General features: G+C 37.0%; 1 protein-coding gene across 1 annotated transcript in view; it reads right to left on the bottom strand.

The window, feature by feature from the left end:
* USP53 (ubiquitin specific peptidase 53) overlaps window positions 1-17121 on the bottom strand; it is an 84989-nt gene that overhangs the window by 6039 nt on the left and 61829 nt on the right. Inside the window, exons 10-15 of the mRNA XM_004715949.3 lie at window positions 15094-15256; window positions 14502-14654; window positions 13578-13724; window positions 11019-11757; window positions 9329-9405; window positions 2031-2127 (exon numbers count right to left, since the gene is read on the bottom strand). Coding sequence (XP_004716006.2) covers window positions 2031-2127; window positions 9329-9405; window positions 11019-11757; window positions 13578-13724; window positions 14502-14654; window positions 15094-15256 — 1376 coding nt within the window. The remainder of the gene's footprint in view (window positions 1-2030; window positions 2128-9328; window positions 9406-11018; window positions 11758-13577; window positions 13725-14501; window positions 14655-15093; window positions 15257-17121) is intronic.

Here is a 17121-nt window from a genome sequence, read left to right on the forward strand (position 1 = left end):
ACACTGTACAAAAGCAAAAATGCATCTGATACGTAGCGATGTAGACAGAAGTATGTACAGTATGAGCCAATGAGTGGCAGTAATGACACAGCATGCGCTGTTACACAAAAACCGCGATAGAGTGAAGCCACGGAAGTCGAAGCGCGAAGTGGCGAGGGTTCACTGGCCAGCTAGATGCCTCTTAAAATTCTTGGCATAGGTGAGTGAGTGCCTCTAGTGCTGTATACATTTGTTGAAGTATCTCAATTGGCACTACATCAATTCCTAGAGTCTCATTCTCTGCTATTCATTTCACTAGTGTGAACTTCTTCCTCCAATCCCTTAGGTTCTTGACCATTGCTACCTCTGAAATGGTTGAAGTCGACCAATTCTTTATGCTGCAGTGACTGTGTACTCCTTTTATCTTGTCTGGTTGCTATTAGGTGGTCCAATTTTGCCCACAGACTCTTTTAACAGTGCAGTTTAAGGACTGATTGTTTTCTTTAGCTTGAGAACTGCCAAACGTGAGTGTTCTGTTTTGGTCCCTAACTCCACGTTGTTGTTTTCCCCCGTTCCATTATAAAATTTTACTTTGTCTTCTCAAGCAGGCCTTTGAAGTTTTCTGTTCAGCCCTTTTGCTTCATTTCTTCCTTTTGCTTTAGTTCTTTTACAAGAGAAACTTTCAGATTCTCCTGCTATTCATTTTGCTCTTTCCTGTCTTTTTAATGTATAATGTCTTTGATCCCATCCACAACGCCTCTGATCTGTGACCGTTAGTGCTTAATGCACCAAATCCACTCTTGAGATGGCCTCTTACTTCAGCCGGCATATACCCAAGGCCACCTTTTGGCTCTCATAGATTTGTCTTCATTTTCGTCAGCTTCAACTTGCATAGGAACGAACAATTGATGGGCTGTTCCATAGTCGGATTTGCCATTGTTCTGATGGTGAGCTTCCCCACTGTCTCTTTGCACAGGTGTAGTTAATTTGATTCCTGGTGAGGCGTATGTATTATAAGTGTCTATGTTGTTACCAAAAAAAAAAGTATTTTCAATGAATAAATTGTTGGTCTTTCAAAATTCTATCATGGGGTCTCTGGCGTTTCTATGCCCTAGGCTATATTTTCCAACTGCAGATGCTTTGCTTCCAACTTTTGCATTTCAATCACCAGTAATTATCAATGCATCTTGATTTCATGTTTGACCAATTTCAGACTGCGAAGTTAACAGTCTTCAGTTTTATCATCACTGGCAGCAGTGGCTATTGCATACATTTGCACAGCAGTTGTATTACCTGTTCTTCCCAGTGGGCTGTGACTACTGTCCTATCACTGACAGCACTCCATGTTAGGATGCATCCCGAAATGTTCTTTTTGACCATGAGTCCACAGCAATTCCTCAATTTGTGATTCTTGGCATAGTGCATTATATGAATGTCTTTTGAAAATGGGCTATTTCAGCTCAATAATGTCTAGGATATTGACTTTATGCATTCCCTTTCATTTTCGACAACTTCGAATCTTCTTACAGTCATATTTTGTACATTCCACATTCTGATTGTTAACAGATGTTAATGTTTCTTTAACAGATGCAGCTGTTTCATTTTGAGTCACGCCATGAGTAAAGGTGGGTCTAGAAAGCTTGGCTCTATCCACGTCATTGAGGTCAACTCTCCTTTGAGGAGCCAGCTTTCTACCCGTCGTATTATGAGGGCCTTCTGACCCGGAAGGCTCATTTTCTGACACAATCAGACAACGCTGTATTACTAACTATAGCATTTTCTGGTTTGTCAGAAGTGGACTGCCTCTTCCTTCTTTCTAGTTTGTGTTGCTCTGGAAGCTCTTTTGAAGCCTGTTGATACTTTAAATACTAGAGGCAAAGCTTCCAACATCACAGACGCATGCAGGCCAGCAACCACAGTTCACACCCTGATTAAGTGGTGACTTTCAGAGTAGTGATACACACTTATGTCTTTCTGATAAATAAAAGGAGTCCCCATAATACATGCATTTTGGGAAACAGGTTTCAACAATTTGAATATCTATTGATTACCTTTTTACTAAAGGATTTCTTATTTGTAGATGTGATTCTGGGTGGAATTCATGAGGTGTACAGCCTAATTTAAAGTTCTTGAGTCCTTTTCTAAAACCTGGGTGGGAAAGAAACAAGAAATATTTAAGTGAACTCTCGGAAACTGCTCCATGTACACTTATTTACATTAAAATTTTCTATAAAGAGACAAGGCCTTTGTTAAATAAAACAAACAAAACAATTCAAGACTCATTCCATATAGCTTCCCTAGCTGAGCAGTTTAATGCAAAATTCACAGTTCTGTTGTCGGACTGTCACTTGATGGTGTCAGCACTGCCAGGGCAGTGGCATCTCCTGAGTTCCATGGAGCTCTCTGTGCGTTTCCCTGCTGTGGTGGATACCATCTACCACATAGGTAAATGCTCCCCATTTGTTGATGGACGAATTAGGCTGGAATCTGAATTCACAAATTATTCTTTGCTAGCTTTTAGGCATGCTTCTTGCCCTCTCAACTAAGCTTTCTTATTTATACAATAAAGATATCTTTTTTTTAAACCTATCTCAGAAGAATGTCAGAATAAATGTATTAAGGGGGTTAAAGGTATGTCATTTAGAATTAATTTTGCAATGTATTGACTGATTACATTTATTTATTTATTACTGGGAGTTAATACATATATCATATCATTGCATAGTTCAATCACATCAAGCAGTATTGTACAATTGCTACCACAATCAGTTTCCAAACATTCTTTTCCTTCCTGGACTTCTTGTCTCCGTTGTACCCCACATTTCCCTGCCCCGGGTTATATTTTAAAGGGTTGACCTAATTATTACACTTAACCTTTACAACCACCAAGTAAAGACACCATTCTTATTTCCAGTTGACAGGCGAGGAAACAGGCTGTCAGTGGCTCCCCAGCTGACTCTGACTTTGGTCTCTGGCAGCCTCTACGTGTGTCAGACTTGAGCTGTGCTCAGAGGTGAAATTTTCAGTTGCTGATTTTTCAGAAGTAGATTATCATCCCTTTCTTAGGAGCCGCTTCTAATTGCCTCACACTTCTAGCACTTTTGGATTAGCAGAAGAGTCCTTTAACCATGGTCAAGGTTAAGTACTTAGGCTACGCAACTAGCAAATCAGAACTAGATCTGTATTTAAAAAACCCAGGCTTTTAGCCTTTATGGTATATCCTTTTTCCCTTAAAATTATAAAGTAATATCCAATTTTGGCATATACACAAAAAACCTACTGCCATCAAGTAGATTTCAATTTATAGGGACCCTATATAAGATTTATGTTGTTGGTTTGAAAATTCATATATGACACTTTAATATTCAGTATGCCACAGTATTTACATATTCCTGGTATTTCCCACCTTCCTAAGTGTGCTGGTTTGTGTGCTGCTATGATGCTGGAAGCTGGGGCAACTACAGCAAGAAATGATACCTCCTAATAAAAACTTAAGATGGCAGAATGAGGCAAACTAGAAATCAGAAATTAATTTTAAGTTAATTTTGTTTCTGCAGGCTGAATAAACAATTGCATGAAAACATTCTGGTTTTACTCTTTAAATAATACCTAAACCTGCCTTTCATCTTTCAAACTCAGGGATCAAGGACCAGGTAGATAATAGATATTCAGTTCCTTCCAGTTATCTCAAGTTTTAATAAAATTTAAAAAATAAAAGGTAGGCCTGTGAAAGAATTTGTGTAAAGTGGAAACCTATCAGAAAAGGAAATCTCAATTATTTTCACATGAAATGAGTGACAGAAAAGTAGTAAGACTGCACCTTGTACAATGCAGAAAACTTTCCAGACTTGGAAAAATACGGCAATTCCATCAACTCCTGGCTCTTACTAATTTATTCCACTGAATCTCTCTAGAAGTAGTGTACTTTTCCTGCTTAAGAAAACAGTTGCTTGTAAATTGAACACATTGTCTTAGGCTCAAATCTATTCTATGACAATTATTTTATAATAAAAAAGATGTCAAAAAGTATGTCAATAAATATGTTAATGTACTAAGCTTGAAAAATATGTAAGTTAATTTTCTAATCACTGATTTTTTTTTTTACTTCTTATCAATAGTTTCACAAACACAAGGAAAAATATGTGAAAAATATGTTTTGACTTTGACTGAAGTATCTCAACCTTGGGCAGAAGGAGGCGGCAGAGGTTCTCTCACACTGTGAAATTGCTATGGCAGGCACTCAGGGAAGCGGGCCTGACTTGAGAGTTCCAACTAGCTTAAAAATAGATGTGTTATTTTTCTCTTCTGCTGACATAGACTTCTATGTATCTTTACTGGGAATTTTGGCTCCAGGTTCTTTGCAAATCTAACAAAGTCCAATTTTAACATTTGGCACAGAAGAACCCTCAATATCAAGGTAAGAATTTTTAAGCAACACTGCTAATTGTGATACAGAATCCAACAAAACCCAAAGACTTATTCAAGAAATAAAAAAGATATGCTTCATCTGAAAATCCAGATTTAAAACATATTTATGCAGCAAGGAAACAAAACTAATAGTATAATCTTCACACTGGTTGTATGGCGAAATTTCAGAATATAGTGGTACTACTGCAATTAAAAAGTCTAAACATTAAAGGAATAGAAATCTAATCAATGATCTACTAATATTTAAAATCTGAATACTTTCTAAAATCACAGTTTTAACGCGGTGAATATTCCTGTCTAAATTAACCATATATCAAAAGGAGTAGAGACACTTGACCCAAAAAACAAACCCACTGCCACCGTCAGTTCCAATCCTTAATGATCCTATGTAGGGCTTTCCGGGTGCTCCTTCCCATGTCACCCTTTTTGTTAAAAGTGTATCTGGTTGTGTAAATCTCAAGTAGGGTATCCTCAACCACCTCCCATTTCCTCATTTGTATCAGGGGGCTTCAAAGAGTTCATGAGACAAGGGGCATGAAAATATAATGAAATTTTACCATGAGCTTTTTGAAGCCACCTCTTCTATCAATTACAAAAGCAAATTTGGTCCTATGACCCAAACTATTCTTATAATCCCTTACCTCTTTCTTGACATTCGTACTGCCTTAATTCATGGCTTAATCTTCTATTTCCTAAACTACTATAATAGCCTTCTAATATCATCCCCTGTTCCAAATCTACCGTCTATACTTATTGTGACCATACTCTGATAAAATGCAACAGTGAGTTTACCTCTATCCTTGTTAAAGTCCTTTGGTCCCTCATTGTTCTGTGGGATTAAAAAATGTTTCAAAGGTTTATGATTTGGTTTATTTCTTTCCCTTTAGTCATATCGAGGAACCCTGATGACACTGTGGGTTAGGAGTTAACCTAACTACTAACTAACTTTGATGTTGTTGGTTCAAACCCAGCAGCCACTCTTCTGGAGAAAGATATGGCTGTCTGCTTCTGTAGAAAGTCAGTCTTAGACACCCTATGTGGGTTGTTAAGAGTCAGAATCAATAGATGGCAGTGTTGTTGCTGTTCTTGTTTTGTTTTGGGGGAGGGGCATCCATCATGTCATTTCACAATTTCTACATATCTGCATTCTTGACATGCATATTACTTACTCCTGACCACTTGCTTTTTTTAATGCATTATTTTTTCTGCTTTGAAAATAAAACCAAAAAACAAACTCACTGCCACTAAGTCAATTCTGACTCACAGCAACATTATAGGTCAGGGGCAGAAACCTCTGGGATTCTGAGACTGTTAACTCTTTACAGGAAAAAAAAAAAAGCCTCCTCTTTCTCCCAGTCTTGAGTATAATATATCCCCTAAAACTAACTCATAGTGATCCTAAACAGTGTTTCTGAGACTGTATATATATATATATATATATTTTTTTTTTTTTCCCCCTGATGGGAACAAGAGGAATTCACATTTTATTTATTTATTTATTTTTAATCATTTTATTAGGGGCTCCTACAACTCTTATCACAATCCATACATACACCAATTGTGTAAAGCGCATTTGTACATTCATTGCCCTCATCATTCTCAAATGGGAGCAGACAGCCTCCCTTTTCTCCTGTGGAGTGGCTGGTGAGTTTGAAATGCCAGCATAGCAGTTAGCAGGTCCAAGATCTAACCAATAGGACTACAGGGGCCTTTGACTATGTAATACACACATGTATTAAACTTCCTCCATTAGAGATCCAGTTTAAAAGAGAAGCTAGAAGAAGCTATATGGCACTGTGGAATTTCAGCCATGTTCCCATAAAAGCTTTAGGCAATATATGGGTTTTCAATTCCTAGCATAATGATATAGGTAAAAAAGTCTATAGCTCTATTAACGGGGGAGGTGATGGTCAATGAAATCTTTACAGTGTGATTATTATGTATTTGTAGACACTAATATAAAAAGCTGACTTACATGTCAATCAAATGTAAAAAAGTTATTATGTAAGGCGCCTCAGCTTTTCTATTAGCTATTCATAGAAAGTGATTCTTTTGGTCAATAATGTTTATAAATGAGAAACAGAAGACAAACAAGAGAATCCCAGCAACTCAAAAAAATGAACTAATTGTGCCTTATGGAGGAGAAAATTCAAAACACAAAAACACATGCAGGCCAAGTTTTTCTTTCAGGGAAAAGCAATCCTACACCATTTCCCCACATAATCTTATACACATGAAGAGGGAAACACATAATGATATAGCATGTGAATCTTAACAAAGACTCATAAGGCAAAAACTGGCTTAGAAAATTATGGTAGACTGAAGTTTATTCACTAAGAATTGATTATAAAATAGTGCTACTGATTTCTATAGTTAATGTATACACCCTTAAATAGCAACTTGGGAAACTTATTGCTAAACTCTTACAGCGCTGCACGTTTGCAAATCAAACTCTTTATGACCTTGTGGTTTTATTACTATCAGGAAGTAAGAGTAACTTTGTAAAGGAGTACTGTATTTACAGTTATTGTTCAATTTTCACTGATTTCTGGCCAACCCTCTACTGTTTCCTGTAATACTTGGTTAGCAGACTTTTATCAGATTTTTAAAACAGGCAGGCCATTTTAACATAGGAAAAGAATGCTATTTCCTTAGTAAAAGTATTTCCTTCTGATATTACATGATCTGAGGAAAGCAAAAATAATTTCATGTTTAATCATATTCAATATCTGCAATTAACAGTAAGTAATCTCCACAAAAGATTTTTAAATGATGGCTTAAAAACAAAGTTTTATTTGTGGCTATTTTCATGATGAAAAGGGATATGCCTTAAATGTGAAATCATTTTCTTTGAGGACAGCCTCTGTACCCCTTGCTCATCATCATCTGAGACCCAGCCTTCTCAATTTCTTCAGACGTATCCAGCTAGTATCAATCTTGAGTCCTGTAAATGTTCTAACACCTATTTTTTTTGTTCCCAGTCTGCTATTATGTTGCTAACAAATCACCAACAGCAATGCTGCACACTGTCACATGTACATGTACCTCCTGATGGCACAAATGCTATCTAGTCAGAGGCTGACAATTCTGTACATAAGGCCACCTCACGAGACAGACTTGGCAGTCTACTGCTGCAGGAACACAGCCTTGAAGACTGTATGCCGTGGTCTGCTCTGCATGCACGGGGTTGTCAGGAGTTGGCATCAACTCGTTGGCAACTAACCACGATCAACATTATACATTTACTGTTTCCAAACTGAACTTTTCTATGAAGCTGTTGATCAATCTATTTGTCCTGCCCTCCTGTGGTAGTCATTAGTTAATAATTTAGCTCAGCTTTCAGGCCCTTTTCTGCTTTGCTTTGCAGTTAGGCTAGAATCAGAGATTTTTCTTGGCCATTGAGAAATGAGCAGAAGTGCACATACCACTTCCGAGATGATGCTTTAAGCGCCCACATGGGATTCTCCATGCTGTCCTGTCCATACCTGCCCCCCTGCACCAAAGTAGAAGAGAATATGTAGATATGGAGTCTCATTTGTCTGGGACTCTACATGAACCTAACCTATCTGACTGACACCATTCCTTCTTTTTCCATTCCCTGTAGCACCTAGACCCATCCTTTCAACACGGGTACTCCCAAATTACCACCCCCCACCCCCTAGTCTCTTCCTACAAATGCATCATCAAGCAAGTAATAGGAGCAGTCTCATATTCTCCACTTATGTCTTAAAGAAAAATTGGCCATTCTCTGTCAGCTCACCTCATACTTGTTACATAAAAATGTGTATGTGTGTGTGTGTCGGGGAGGTGGGTGTTGGATGTCAGAAACACTATAGACCAGAGTTCCTCAACTATGAGATGGTGACCTACTTTTCAATTATACAAACATGCTTTCTCTTAAGTAAAATGTTGGCAAGCTGCCATAGGTAGAGAGAGACCCTGGCCCTTCCCCTGTGTACCAAATCATGGTTGTGTATCAAATACAGTGATATAAAGATCCCTGAGATAGAAACTGACAACACCAACCACTGGGGAAAAGTACCATACAAAAATATGTGGCATCATCTAAATAGAATGTCAGTAATTCAATATTCAGGAAGCAAGAATGGCAAGACTTCATCTTCCATACTTTTAGACGTGTTCTCAGGAAAGTCCCAGGAGAAGGACATCATGTTTGCTTAAGTGGAGGGACAGTGAGAAAGAGGACGTTCCTCAATGAGATGGAATGACACCATGGCTGCAACAATGGGCTCAGGCAAAGGAACAATTTTGAGGATGGCGAAAACTGGGTAGTGTTTTGTTTATTGTGCACAGGGTTGCTATGGGTTGGAACTGACTCGGTGACACTTAACAACAAAAAATGCAATACTACTAATGTTATGACATCAGAAGACATATCTAAACAATATGTCCTAAAAGGCTGCAAAGTTCTAAAGTAATTATTTTGTTAATCAAAGAAATAGAGATACAAAACTAATGTTAACTTTTTGAAGCCTATGTGAAAAATACATCTGTAGACAACCGACCTACTCTATTTGGGGGTGTGAACTAATGAGCTGATTCCAACGCAACCATGTAGTACCGGAGTTAAATGCTCTGCTGCCGACCAAAGGTCAGAGATCAGAGCCTAATAGCTGCTCTACATAGAGATTCCAACCCTTAGAAGCCCTGTGGGGCAGTTCTACTCTGTCCTACAGGATCGCTTACATATGAATACCTATCCAAGAAGAAGGCTAATTTTCTGCTATGAATGCTTTACTGAAACATGATAAATATCAAGGTACTGAACAAAATGATTTGATATACTAGTTATTAAAAATAACTATAAATCTTAATTTTTCTTAGCTATATCATAACAGAAAATAATTTATTACTGTAACTTATTCTTTAGTACTATATTATATTTGGAAGAAGTTTTTACCTTCCAGGTGGTTTTTGTTCTGCTGAGAGATACAGTCCACATGTTCCGTTTTTAGGTTGTTTGACTTAATCTGGTCACTAGAAAATAACACAAAATACATATTAAATACACCAAATATTGTGGCTTATTATCTTGTTTATTTTAAGAAAAAGGAACTAACATCCATTAAACAATTATTATAAGGCAGGTGCTGTCTAGGGACTTAATGTCCATTATTTAACTTGGGACATTACATGAACAGCAATACTTAAACGAGGTATTAGTCTCATTTCACGGTAAAGACTGAGAAGTGAGCCAAGTGATCCAATCCTTAAAGGTCTTGTCTAAACAAAGCCCTAATATTATTAAATGTTATGAAATGACTCAGCCAAATAAAAAATGTTTCTCCAAAGCTTTATTGCAATGATCATTTTTTTAAATGCACTAATACTTGATTTTTTTTCAATCTAGATTTTTAACACTAGATTCACGGGACACAACATTTCAGTTTCCTCAATGAAAATTACAGAAGCTGTTTACATTCAACTCCTATCATTTATGCTGGTTTTTATGCATTTAATGAGACAAATCCATTTTCCCTTAAATCTTCTAATCTCAAAATTTGTGTGATATAGCAATTACTATGGCTCTATCTTAATTTGACATTTATCTAAATTTGGCATTAATCCCAGTAAATTAGTTTCATTCATGAAAACATTAATTCAGTAATAAAATATAAATATAGTCAAAAAGTTCTTAGAAAGTAAACATCAAATAAATGTAAAGATAATGCAGTGGAGACTGTCATACTGACCTGACCCAAGTACTCCATATGATAAGTCGAACCCAGTATCTCACATGCTGTATAATGTTAAATAGTATAAATTATATATATAGTATCACAGTTTCATTTATAAGTTAATAGTATATAATTGTGTTGATTTTAAATAAGTTTTTTTAAAAGAAAATGTGGTTCCATTCACATGTCAATTTGACACGTGTCCATAGAGACAGGTATATAAGAAATGTCTATAAACAGTGATAATAATAAATATGATCCAACACCAATTATTCTAATAAGATGTTTAAGAAGGATTACGAGTAGGAATATTAACTAGAACAACCTAAATACTTGGCCACTTAAACTGTGCACATTTTTTGATGTTAAAGTACAAATGTAATACCAACAGTCATGTGAAATTAGTTAGGACTTAACTAATTAGAATTAATTACATACGAACTTAGTTATTTGGCTGTATTCCTATACACTTGCTACCAGGAAAGGGTCTCTTCCAGGGGATTGCGTTGAAAAGGGAGAAAAAATCTCTTGTTCTGAGTTGCAGGTGTCAGACATGAGAGCATGTGTATTATGTATGTTGGTAGCACTAGAAACTATGAGCTTTTTGACTGGAGGGGAAATTACATTGGTACTTTAAAATGTGTGGCATATATTAAAAGTCAACAGTAATTGCAACAATGGCAATTTAATTCAGTACTTTGCATTTCCTAAAAATAGTTATTATTTTTGCAAGCATGACATGATTACTAAAAATAGAAACTTCATGTATCAAATGATCTACAACATCCTAGGTCTCTTCACTCCGAGTTCATGCTCTTCTCATTACTCTTAGTTGATTCCAAATTTTTTAAATTACTCCAAATTATTCATGTGCACATTGAGAGGAAAGCATTCATTTAATTTGAGCATTACCTCAAGGATACTGCTTCTTTAATACCATTGGAATCCACTACTGTGCCATTTCCGTCAATCACAGGGGAATCCAAGTGAGCAGCTCCGTTACTGATACGATCGCTGCTCTCATAGCCAGACTCAGTCCTCTGCATCTGCCAGTTGTCACCAGGAAGCTGAGGCTCCCCGAGGCCTTTGTTCTTCTCCATTCCTTTTCCAGTAGAGTCGAGCGAGCTCCGGCTGCCTGTCTCCTGCTTTCCTTCGTCTTCATAGATGGTCGTCAACCCTTGTTGCTTTGGATGCTCTTTTGGCCAATTGTGAAAAGACTGATCTTTGCTACATTGAGGTTTGTTGCTAATATTTGATTTATGTCTTGGGCTTTGCTGCCTTTTTTCACTCTCACTGAAAATGCTATCAACATTTAAGGTTTCTCTCATAGGTTTCCAACCTCGGTTCCGGCTTTTACTGGTGCTGTTACAGCCGCTTCCTTTCTCCCTAGAATCCTGGCTACTGTCCGTGTCATACCCAGCGCCACTGTCACTCTTCACTCTGCCAGTGAGCTTCGCTCCCGGAGGAAGGAGCGGTGATTTACTTGAACTTAGCATTTGTGGAGCAGCTCGATTCTGATGAGCCATTTGGTCAGGTTTCCGTGGTCCTTTTCCTGGGCTGTGGTAAAGACGTGCATTCCCATAGTGTCTGAAACCATTTGGGGTAGGAGGTGATCCAGACTTGAAAAAGGAAATGTTGTCATCGACCAGATCTTTACAAATAAAGAAAGAATTAGTTAAAGATACAAATGAGCATTCCCACAGAGTTACTTGAGACTTTTTCAAACACAAGTAAGCATCTTGTTTGCAGGAGAAGAAATGCTAAAGAGCAGTAGGTATATAACAAGCACTTACTATATGACAAAGTACTCTTGAGTTTGAAGAGTTTTTCTTACTCCCTATTTATGTGTATTGGGAGACAGTTATAAATGAAATGGTCAGTCACTTTAAAAATTATATGTAACGGAGATTTTTTTCTCTTTTTCTTTTATTTTTTTAAAAGTCATTTTATTAGGGGCACATACAACTATAAGGTACTTACAGTTAAGAAAAAATTGTTTTCTATATATTTTAAAAGTATTCTACCCTCAATCATAATAAAATATTTTATATACCTTAAATTGGCATAGACTAAAGTTTATTAAACTAATTTCAACAATAAAGAAATAAGCATTCACAATCACTTTTGGTGAGAGGGCAAAATGGTCCAGTCTTTAAGGAGAGCAACTGAATTATGCCCACCAAAGTTCAAAATCAATGCACCCTGCCCCAGCAATTCCTCTGAGAAAAGGTTATGCTATGGGTAGATTCCTTTTTGTTTAAAAACAAAAAGGAAGAGGTAAAGGCAAGCCATATAGCACAAATTGTACATCGACTGACCTTAACAATCTTATCAGTAATAATTCTACCTATAAAAGAAATGAGCATAAAACTAAAATACTCATAATGATGTGAAAACAATGATTAACAGTAGAACAGAGGGAGGGTCAGAATTGGAGACTGGAAGAAAGAAGACTTTTTTACTTAATGGTATGATTTTCCTTATTAATATTTTTGTATCAAACAGCTGAGCTGTATTTGTTACGGAAAGTAAAGTGAAAACAAAAACACAAACCTCTTCAGCTAGAATTAAATTAAGACCAAGAAATTTTGTATTTTTAAGTTTAATATAATGTGTTAAAGATATCATCAAGTACTCTTACTATAAGGCTTAATTTTAAAATAAGATTTTTTAAAAATTATTTTATTGGGAGCTCTTACAGATATCATAACATTCCATAGTTCAAGCACATCAAGCAGTATTGTACAATTGCTACCGCAGTCAGTTTCAAAACATTTTCTTTCTTCTTGAACTCCTCAATATCAGCTCCCCTCCCTCCCTGCTCCCGAGGAATCCTTATTTATTATTATTTTTTGCCTGTATTTTACACCATCCAATATATCTATTCACATACTATTCTGCTGTTTGCTTCCCTGGAATAGGGTTATACAGTCATCAATGCTATCAGCGGCCTCTCCACACACACCCCCCACCCCGAGCCCCCACCTCTTCCCATACACTCAGGGAAACATTACTAATGTTACTGTTTCTAAGGGGTTATCCATCTTGGCTTTCATAGATCTAATGATCTTAACTATAGAAATGAACATACACAAGTCTAACATGATTAATGAGGTAAAACACAAACCCAAAGTATCAAGGGGAGGAAATATTAAAGAATTAGAGGATAGCTCTGTGGTTCATCAGTGCTATACAGCACCCTGGATTTATCATCCCTTCCTAAAATAAGATTTTTGATAGTCCCTTTTATGCTGGAAGGTACAGTTGCTAAGAACCTGGCAACTAGTCTAAATGTTGCTGACTCAAACCTACCAGCCATTCCTTGGGAGAAAGATCAGATTGTGAGCTCCCATAAAGATTTAATCTGTGAAACCCTATGAACAGTTCTCTGTCCTTCAGGATTGCTCTGAGTCAGAACTGATTCAAGAGCAATGGTTTCTTAAAAATGAACGTTACAACCATTTAACTTACCTCTAGGTCGACCTGAATCTTTTCTTTGTCCTCTCTCCAAATCTTTTCTTTGGGAGGAAAGTAAATTTTTCTGTTCAATGGCTTTCAGAGCACATTCTCTTGAAATGTCTTTTATCTTTTCCTTTTGATCACTGTGGTTTAACTTAACTGTAAAAGAAACTATTTTCAGCATATACAGATCATTTTTAAAATTTCTGAATAAACGCACAAGTCTTTGAAAGCATGGAAAGTAGTTCTCTATTGTTAATTTTGGATCTCAGCATCCTTAACTAAATAGATTGTCTTATGACTCAGTCAATAACATATTGAATAGTTACTATAATTTAAAATTACTTATAAAACCATCTTGAACATACACACAATTAGTTTTATGAGTTCCTGAACATTTACTACACACTCTAATGTTGCAATCTGGAGCCAAGTCACAGAACTTGTCCTGTGAAAAATGATGGCATGGACCATAATAACAAATAACCGAGCTGAATAAAAAGTGAGGCATAATGACTCTGAATTACTGTTGCGTTCACGAACTGTAAATTTAATGTAGCTGTATGAACCAAATCATTAACTCATGCTGCTGTTCTCCAAGTAGATTATTAACACCTTGAGGGACAAGTCACATTGTAGCATTCTTTGGTAACCAGCCAGATTGCCTGGGGCCTGCAGGCATTCTGAATACAGGGAGAAACTAAACACTGGTCTGATGAAAATATTCAGACCAAACTAGAGTTCTCAGAGAAATGCAGAAATCAAAAGACAAAATTCTATAGTATCTACTTAGTTATTTTCTCTTCACAGCCAAGGAAAGCTAGGTAATATCCTCATAAACATGATCCTCACCAAGAATTAGATTCATTTAGTAAAGTAAGGGGGAAGTTTAACTGCACAGAAACAATGTAAAAATGACAGTTCAAACACAAATACCTGGTCCTCTACCTCCACTTATTTGAGCATGGCTCCGATTAAACGATGGCACACTATCTGTCTGAATCTTCTGATTTTCTCTCAGCTTTACCTGATCACCAAATCCATTTTCTTTTGAGTGATCTGGCTTATAGCCTGACGGCTTTTCGCATCCTTAAAAAGACAAACAAATATATATCATCTTCTTTCTTCTCCCTCCCAGAAGGGATATTTGAATCACTTATTTCTACCACTGTAAATAAAATTATTTTGAAACCTAGGATCTCTACATGCTCTATGAACACAGTTGTCGTGGCTGCTTTGTGTTTTCCAGCTTACTCATTGACTTCAAATACCAACGTGTACGTTGTTAGACATAGTTACCAGCCCAGCAATCGCCTGTACATGTGTGTGCCCATAACAGTGCTTGGCTTTCGAGGCCACTAATGAAGAAAGGCTCCACACCACACCGTAACTCTAAGGACTAGAGTTTTCCTAAACTCTACTGGAAATATAATTTGAAATTATTTGATATGTCATACTCAGTATATTAGCATTCCTAGTGTGATTATGAAAGAAAAATACTTATAAAAATCAAAGAAGGGAGAATTACCCATATTTTCTGCACTGGATTTGTAATGTGACCAGTGGATGACCTGCCTGAGTGCATCTTCAGTCGAAACTGCTGTGCCATCTGGGTTTGCGTAAAACAAAAGCAGTGGCTGGAAGTGGCATCGGATACACTTGGAGACTACATCTTTCCATCTAGTTCCAACCTAAAAGATTGGGAAATCTCAAAACCATATGAATAAAACAAAACAACATCCTGTAAACAATGAGTTATATGTAAAGGCAGACTCTAAATCAGCGGTTCTAAACCTGTGTGTCGCGACCCCTTTGCGGTCAAATGACCCTTTCAGAGGTCACCTGATTCATAACAGTAGCAAAATTACAGTTATGAAGTAGCGACAAAAATAATTTTATGGTTGGGGGGGAGGTCACCACAATATGAGGAACTGTATTAAAGAGTCACGGCATTAGGAAGGTTGAGAACCACTGCACTAAACCTAATTCACAATAGCAAGTTAAAAAATATTTTGGGGGGAAATTATACACTTTCTGTATCAATAACTCATGCTATTATTGATAGTGCAAACAGTCTGTACTCAGAGCCTAATAGAAGTTGGCAGTTTGAGTGCATGCAGCAATGCTACAGAAGAAAGGCCTGACCATCTACTACAGATGGAAATTCTACAGAATTCAGTTCTACTCTGATAAACATGGGATTACTATCAGCTGGAATTGACTTTAGGGGAACAGGTAGTAGTAGTTTACCAATAGATTAGATCATAACATTTAAAGAAGGTTCTACCCATATTGGTAACTTAAGATTTGGCGATGAAAAAACAAACGAGGGAGGTGCATCAGCCATCCAAACAGATGAATTTGAAAAATGTTTCCAACCGAGTCTTTCCCATGCTTTGTGCATATTTGCTCCTCGTATGCACAGATTACTATTTAGCCAAATATTCACCTCTGCCAATCGCTAGAATTCTTCTTATGAATTAGGTTCCGTTCTAGTAATCTGTCCTGCAAATTTTAGCCATCTTGGATCCCTAAGCTCCAATTTCTGTCTTCCAAACTCAGTTAAATTACCTGCCTTTGTTTGGGTTTTCCTTCCTGTACTGCCACCTCAAACAACCTTTAGGGAGTAAACAGGGGTATTTGTAGAGCTTATTTCTTCAGTTTGCTTCCCTTTGATCAAAGGCCTGCTGACTGATGCCTAAAAGAAGCGATTACATTTATTTTGCTTAGCTTTCTAGTTTTTAGTAGTGGGAGAGTAATTTTCAAAGCAGTTCTATCCTTCAGGGGCACAAGTCCACTAAATATGAAGAATTTAAACATTATTGACTAAATAATAGCAGTGCTAGCAACTAGCCCTTTGGTATACATGAGTATTAAATTAAAAGTCAGTGAAATTCTGCATTATTTGCTCCTAACAATCAAAGAGCTTGTATTTTACACCAATTTACTGCTCCATAATAAAATCACTCTAGCCAATAAGCCTGCAAACAGTATCATGGAGAGCAACAGTGGTCAACTATGGCTGCAGCAAAATGGCCTATAACTCACTGCCAACAAGTTGATGGCCACTCGTGGCGACCATACAGGACAGTGTAAAACTGTCCCTTTGAGTTTCTGAGACTAAAACTCTTAAAAACAGTATAAAACTCCAACTTTCTCCCAAGGAGTGTCTGGTGTTTTGAATTGCCAATCTTGCAGATTACAGTCCAATGCATAGCCACTATGCCACGAGGGCACCCTAAGTAACCTAAACAACTCTTTAAAATTTCTTTAAAGCCTAGGCCTTACACAAAGGAGCCCTGGTGGAATAGCAGGTTACACACTGAACAGCTGACCTTATTTTTATTTTTTTTTATTTTTTTTATTTTTTTACGGGGATGGTTGTCCTTATAATAGTCAATTAATCTATGTGCATATATGTATAGGTTTAGTATTAAGGTAGCAGATAGACATTGGGTCTCCACTCAAGTACTCCCTCAATGCAAGAATACTTTGTTCTATTAAACTGGCATTCTATGATGCTCACCTTCCCAACGCAATCGCTGAAGACAAAGCG

This window comes from Echinops telfairi, unplaced genomic scaffold (assembly GCF_000313985.2).
Source record: "Echinops telfairi isolate 266 unplaced genomic scaffold, ASM31398v2 ScPeMD7_5927;HRSCAF=6808, whole genome shotgun sequence".
NCBI classification, from domain to species: domain Eukaryota; kingdom Metazoa; phylum Chordata; class Mammalia; order Afrosoricida; family Tenrecidae; genus Echinops; species Echinops telfairi.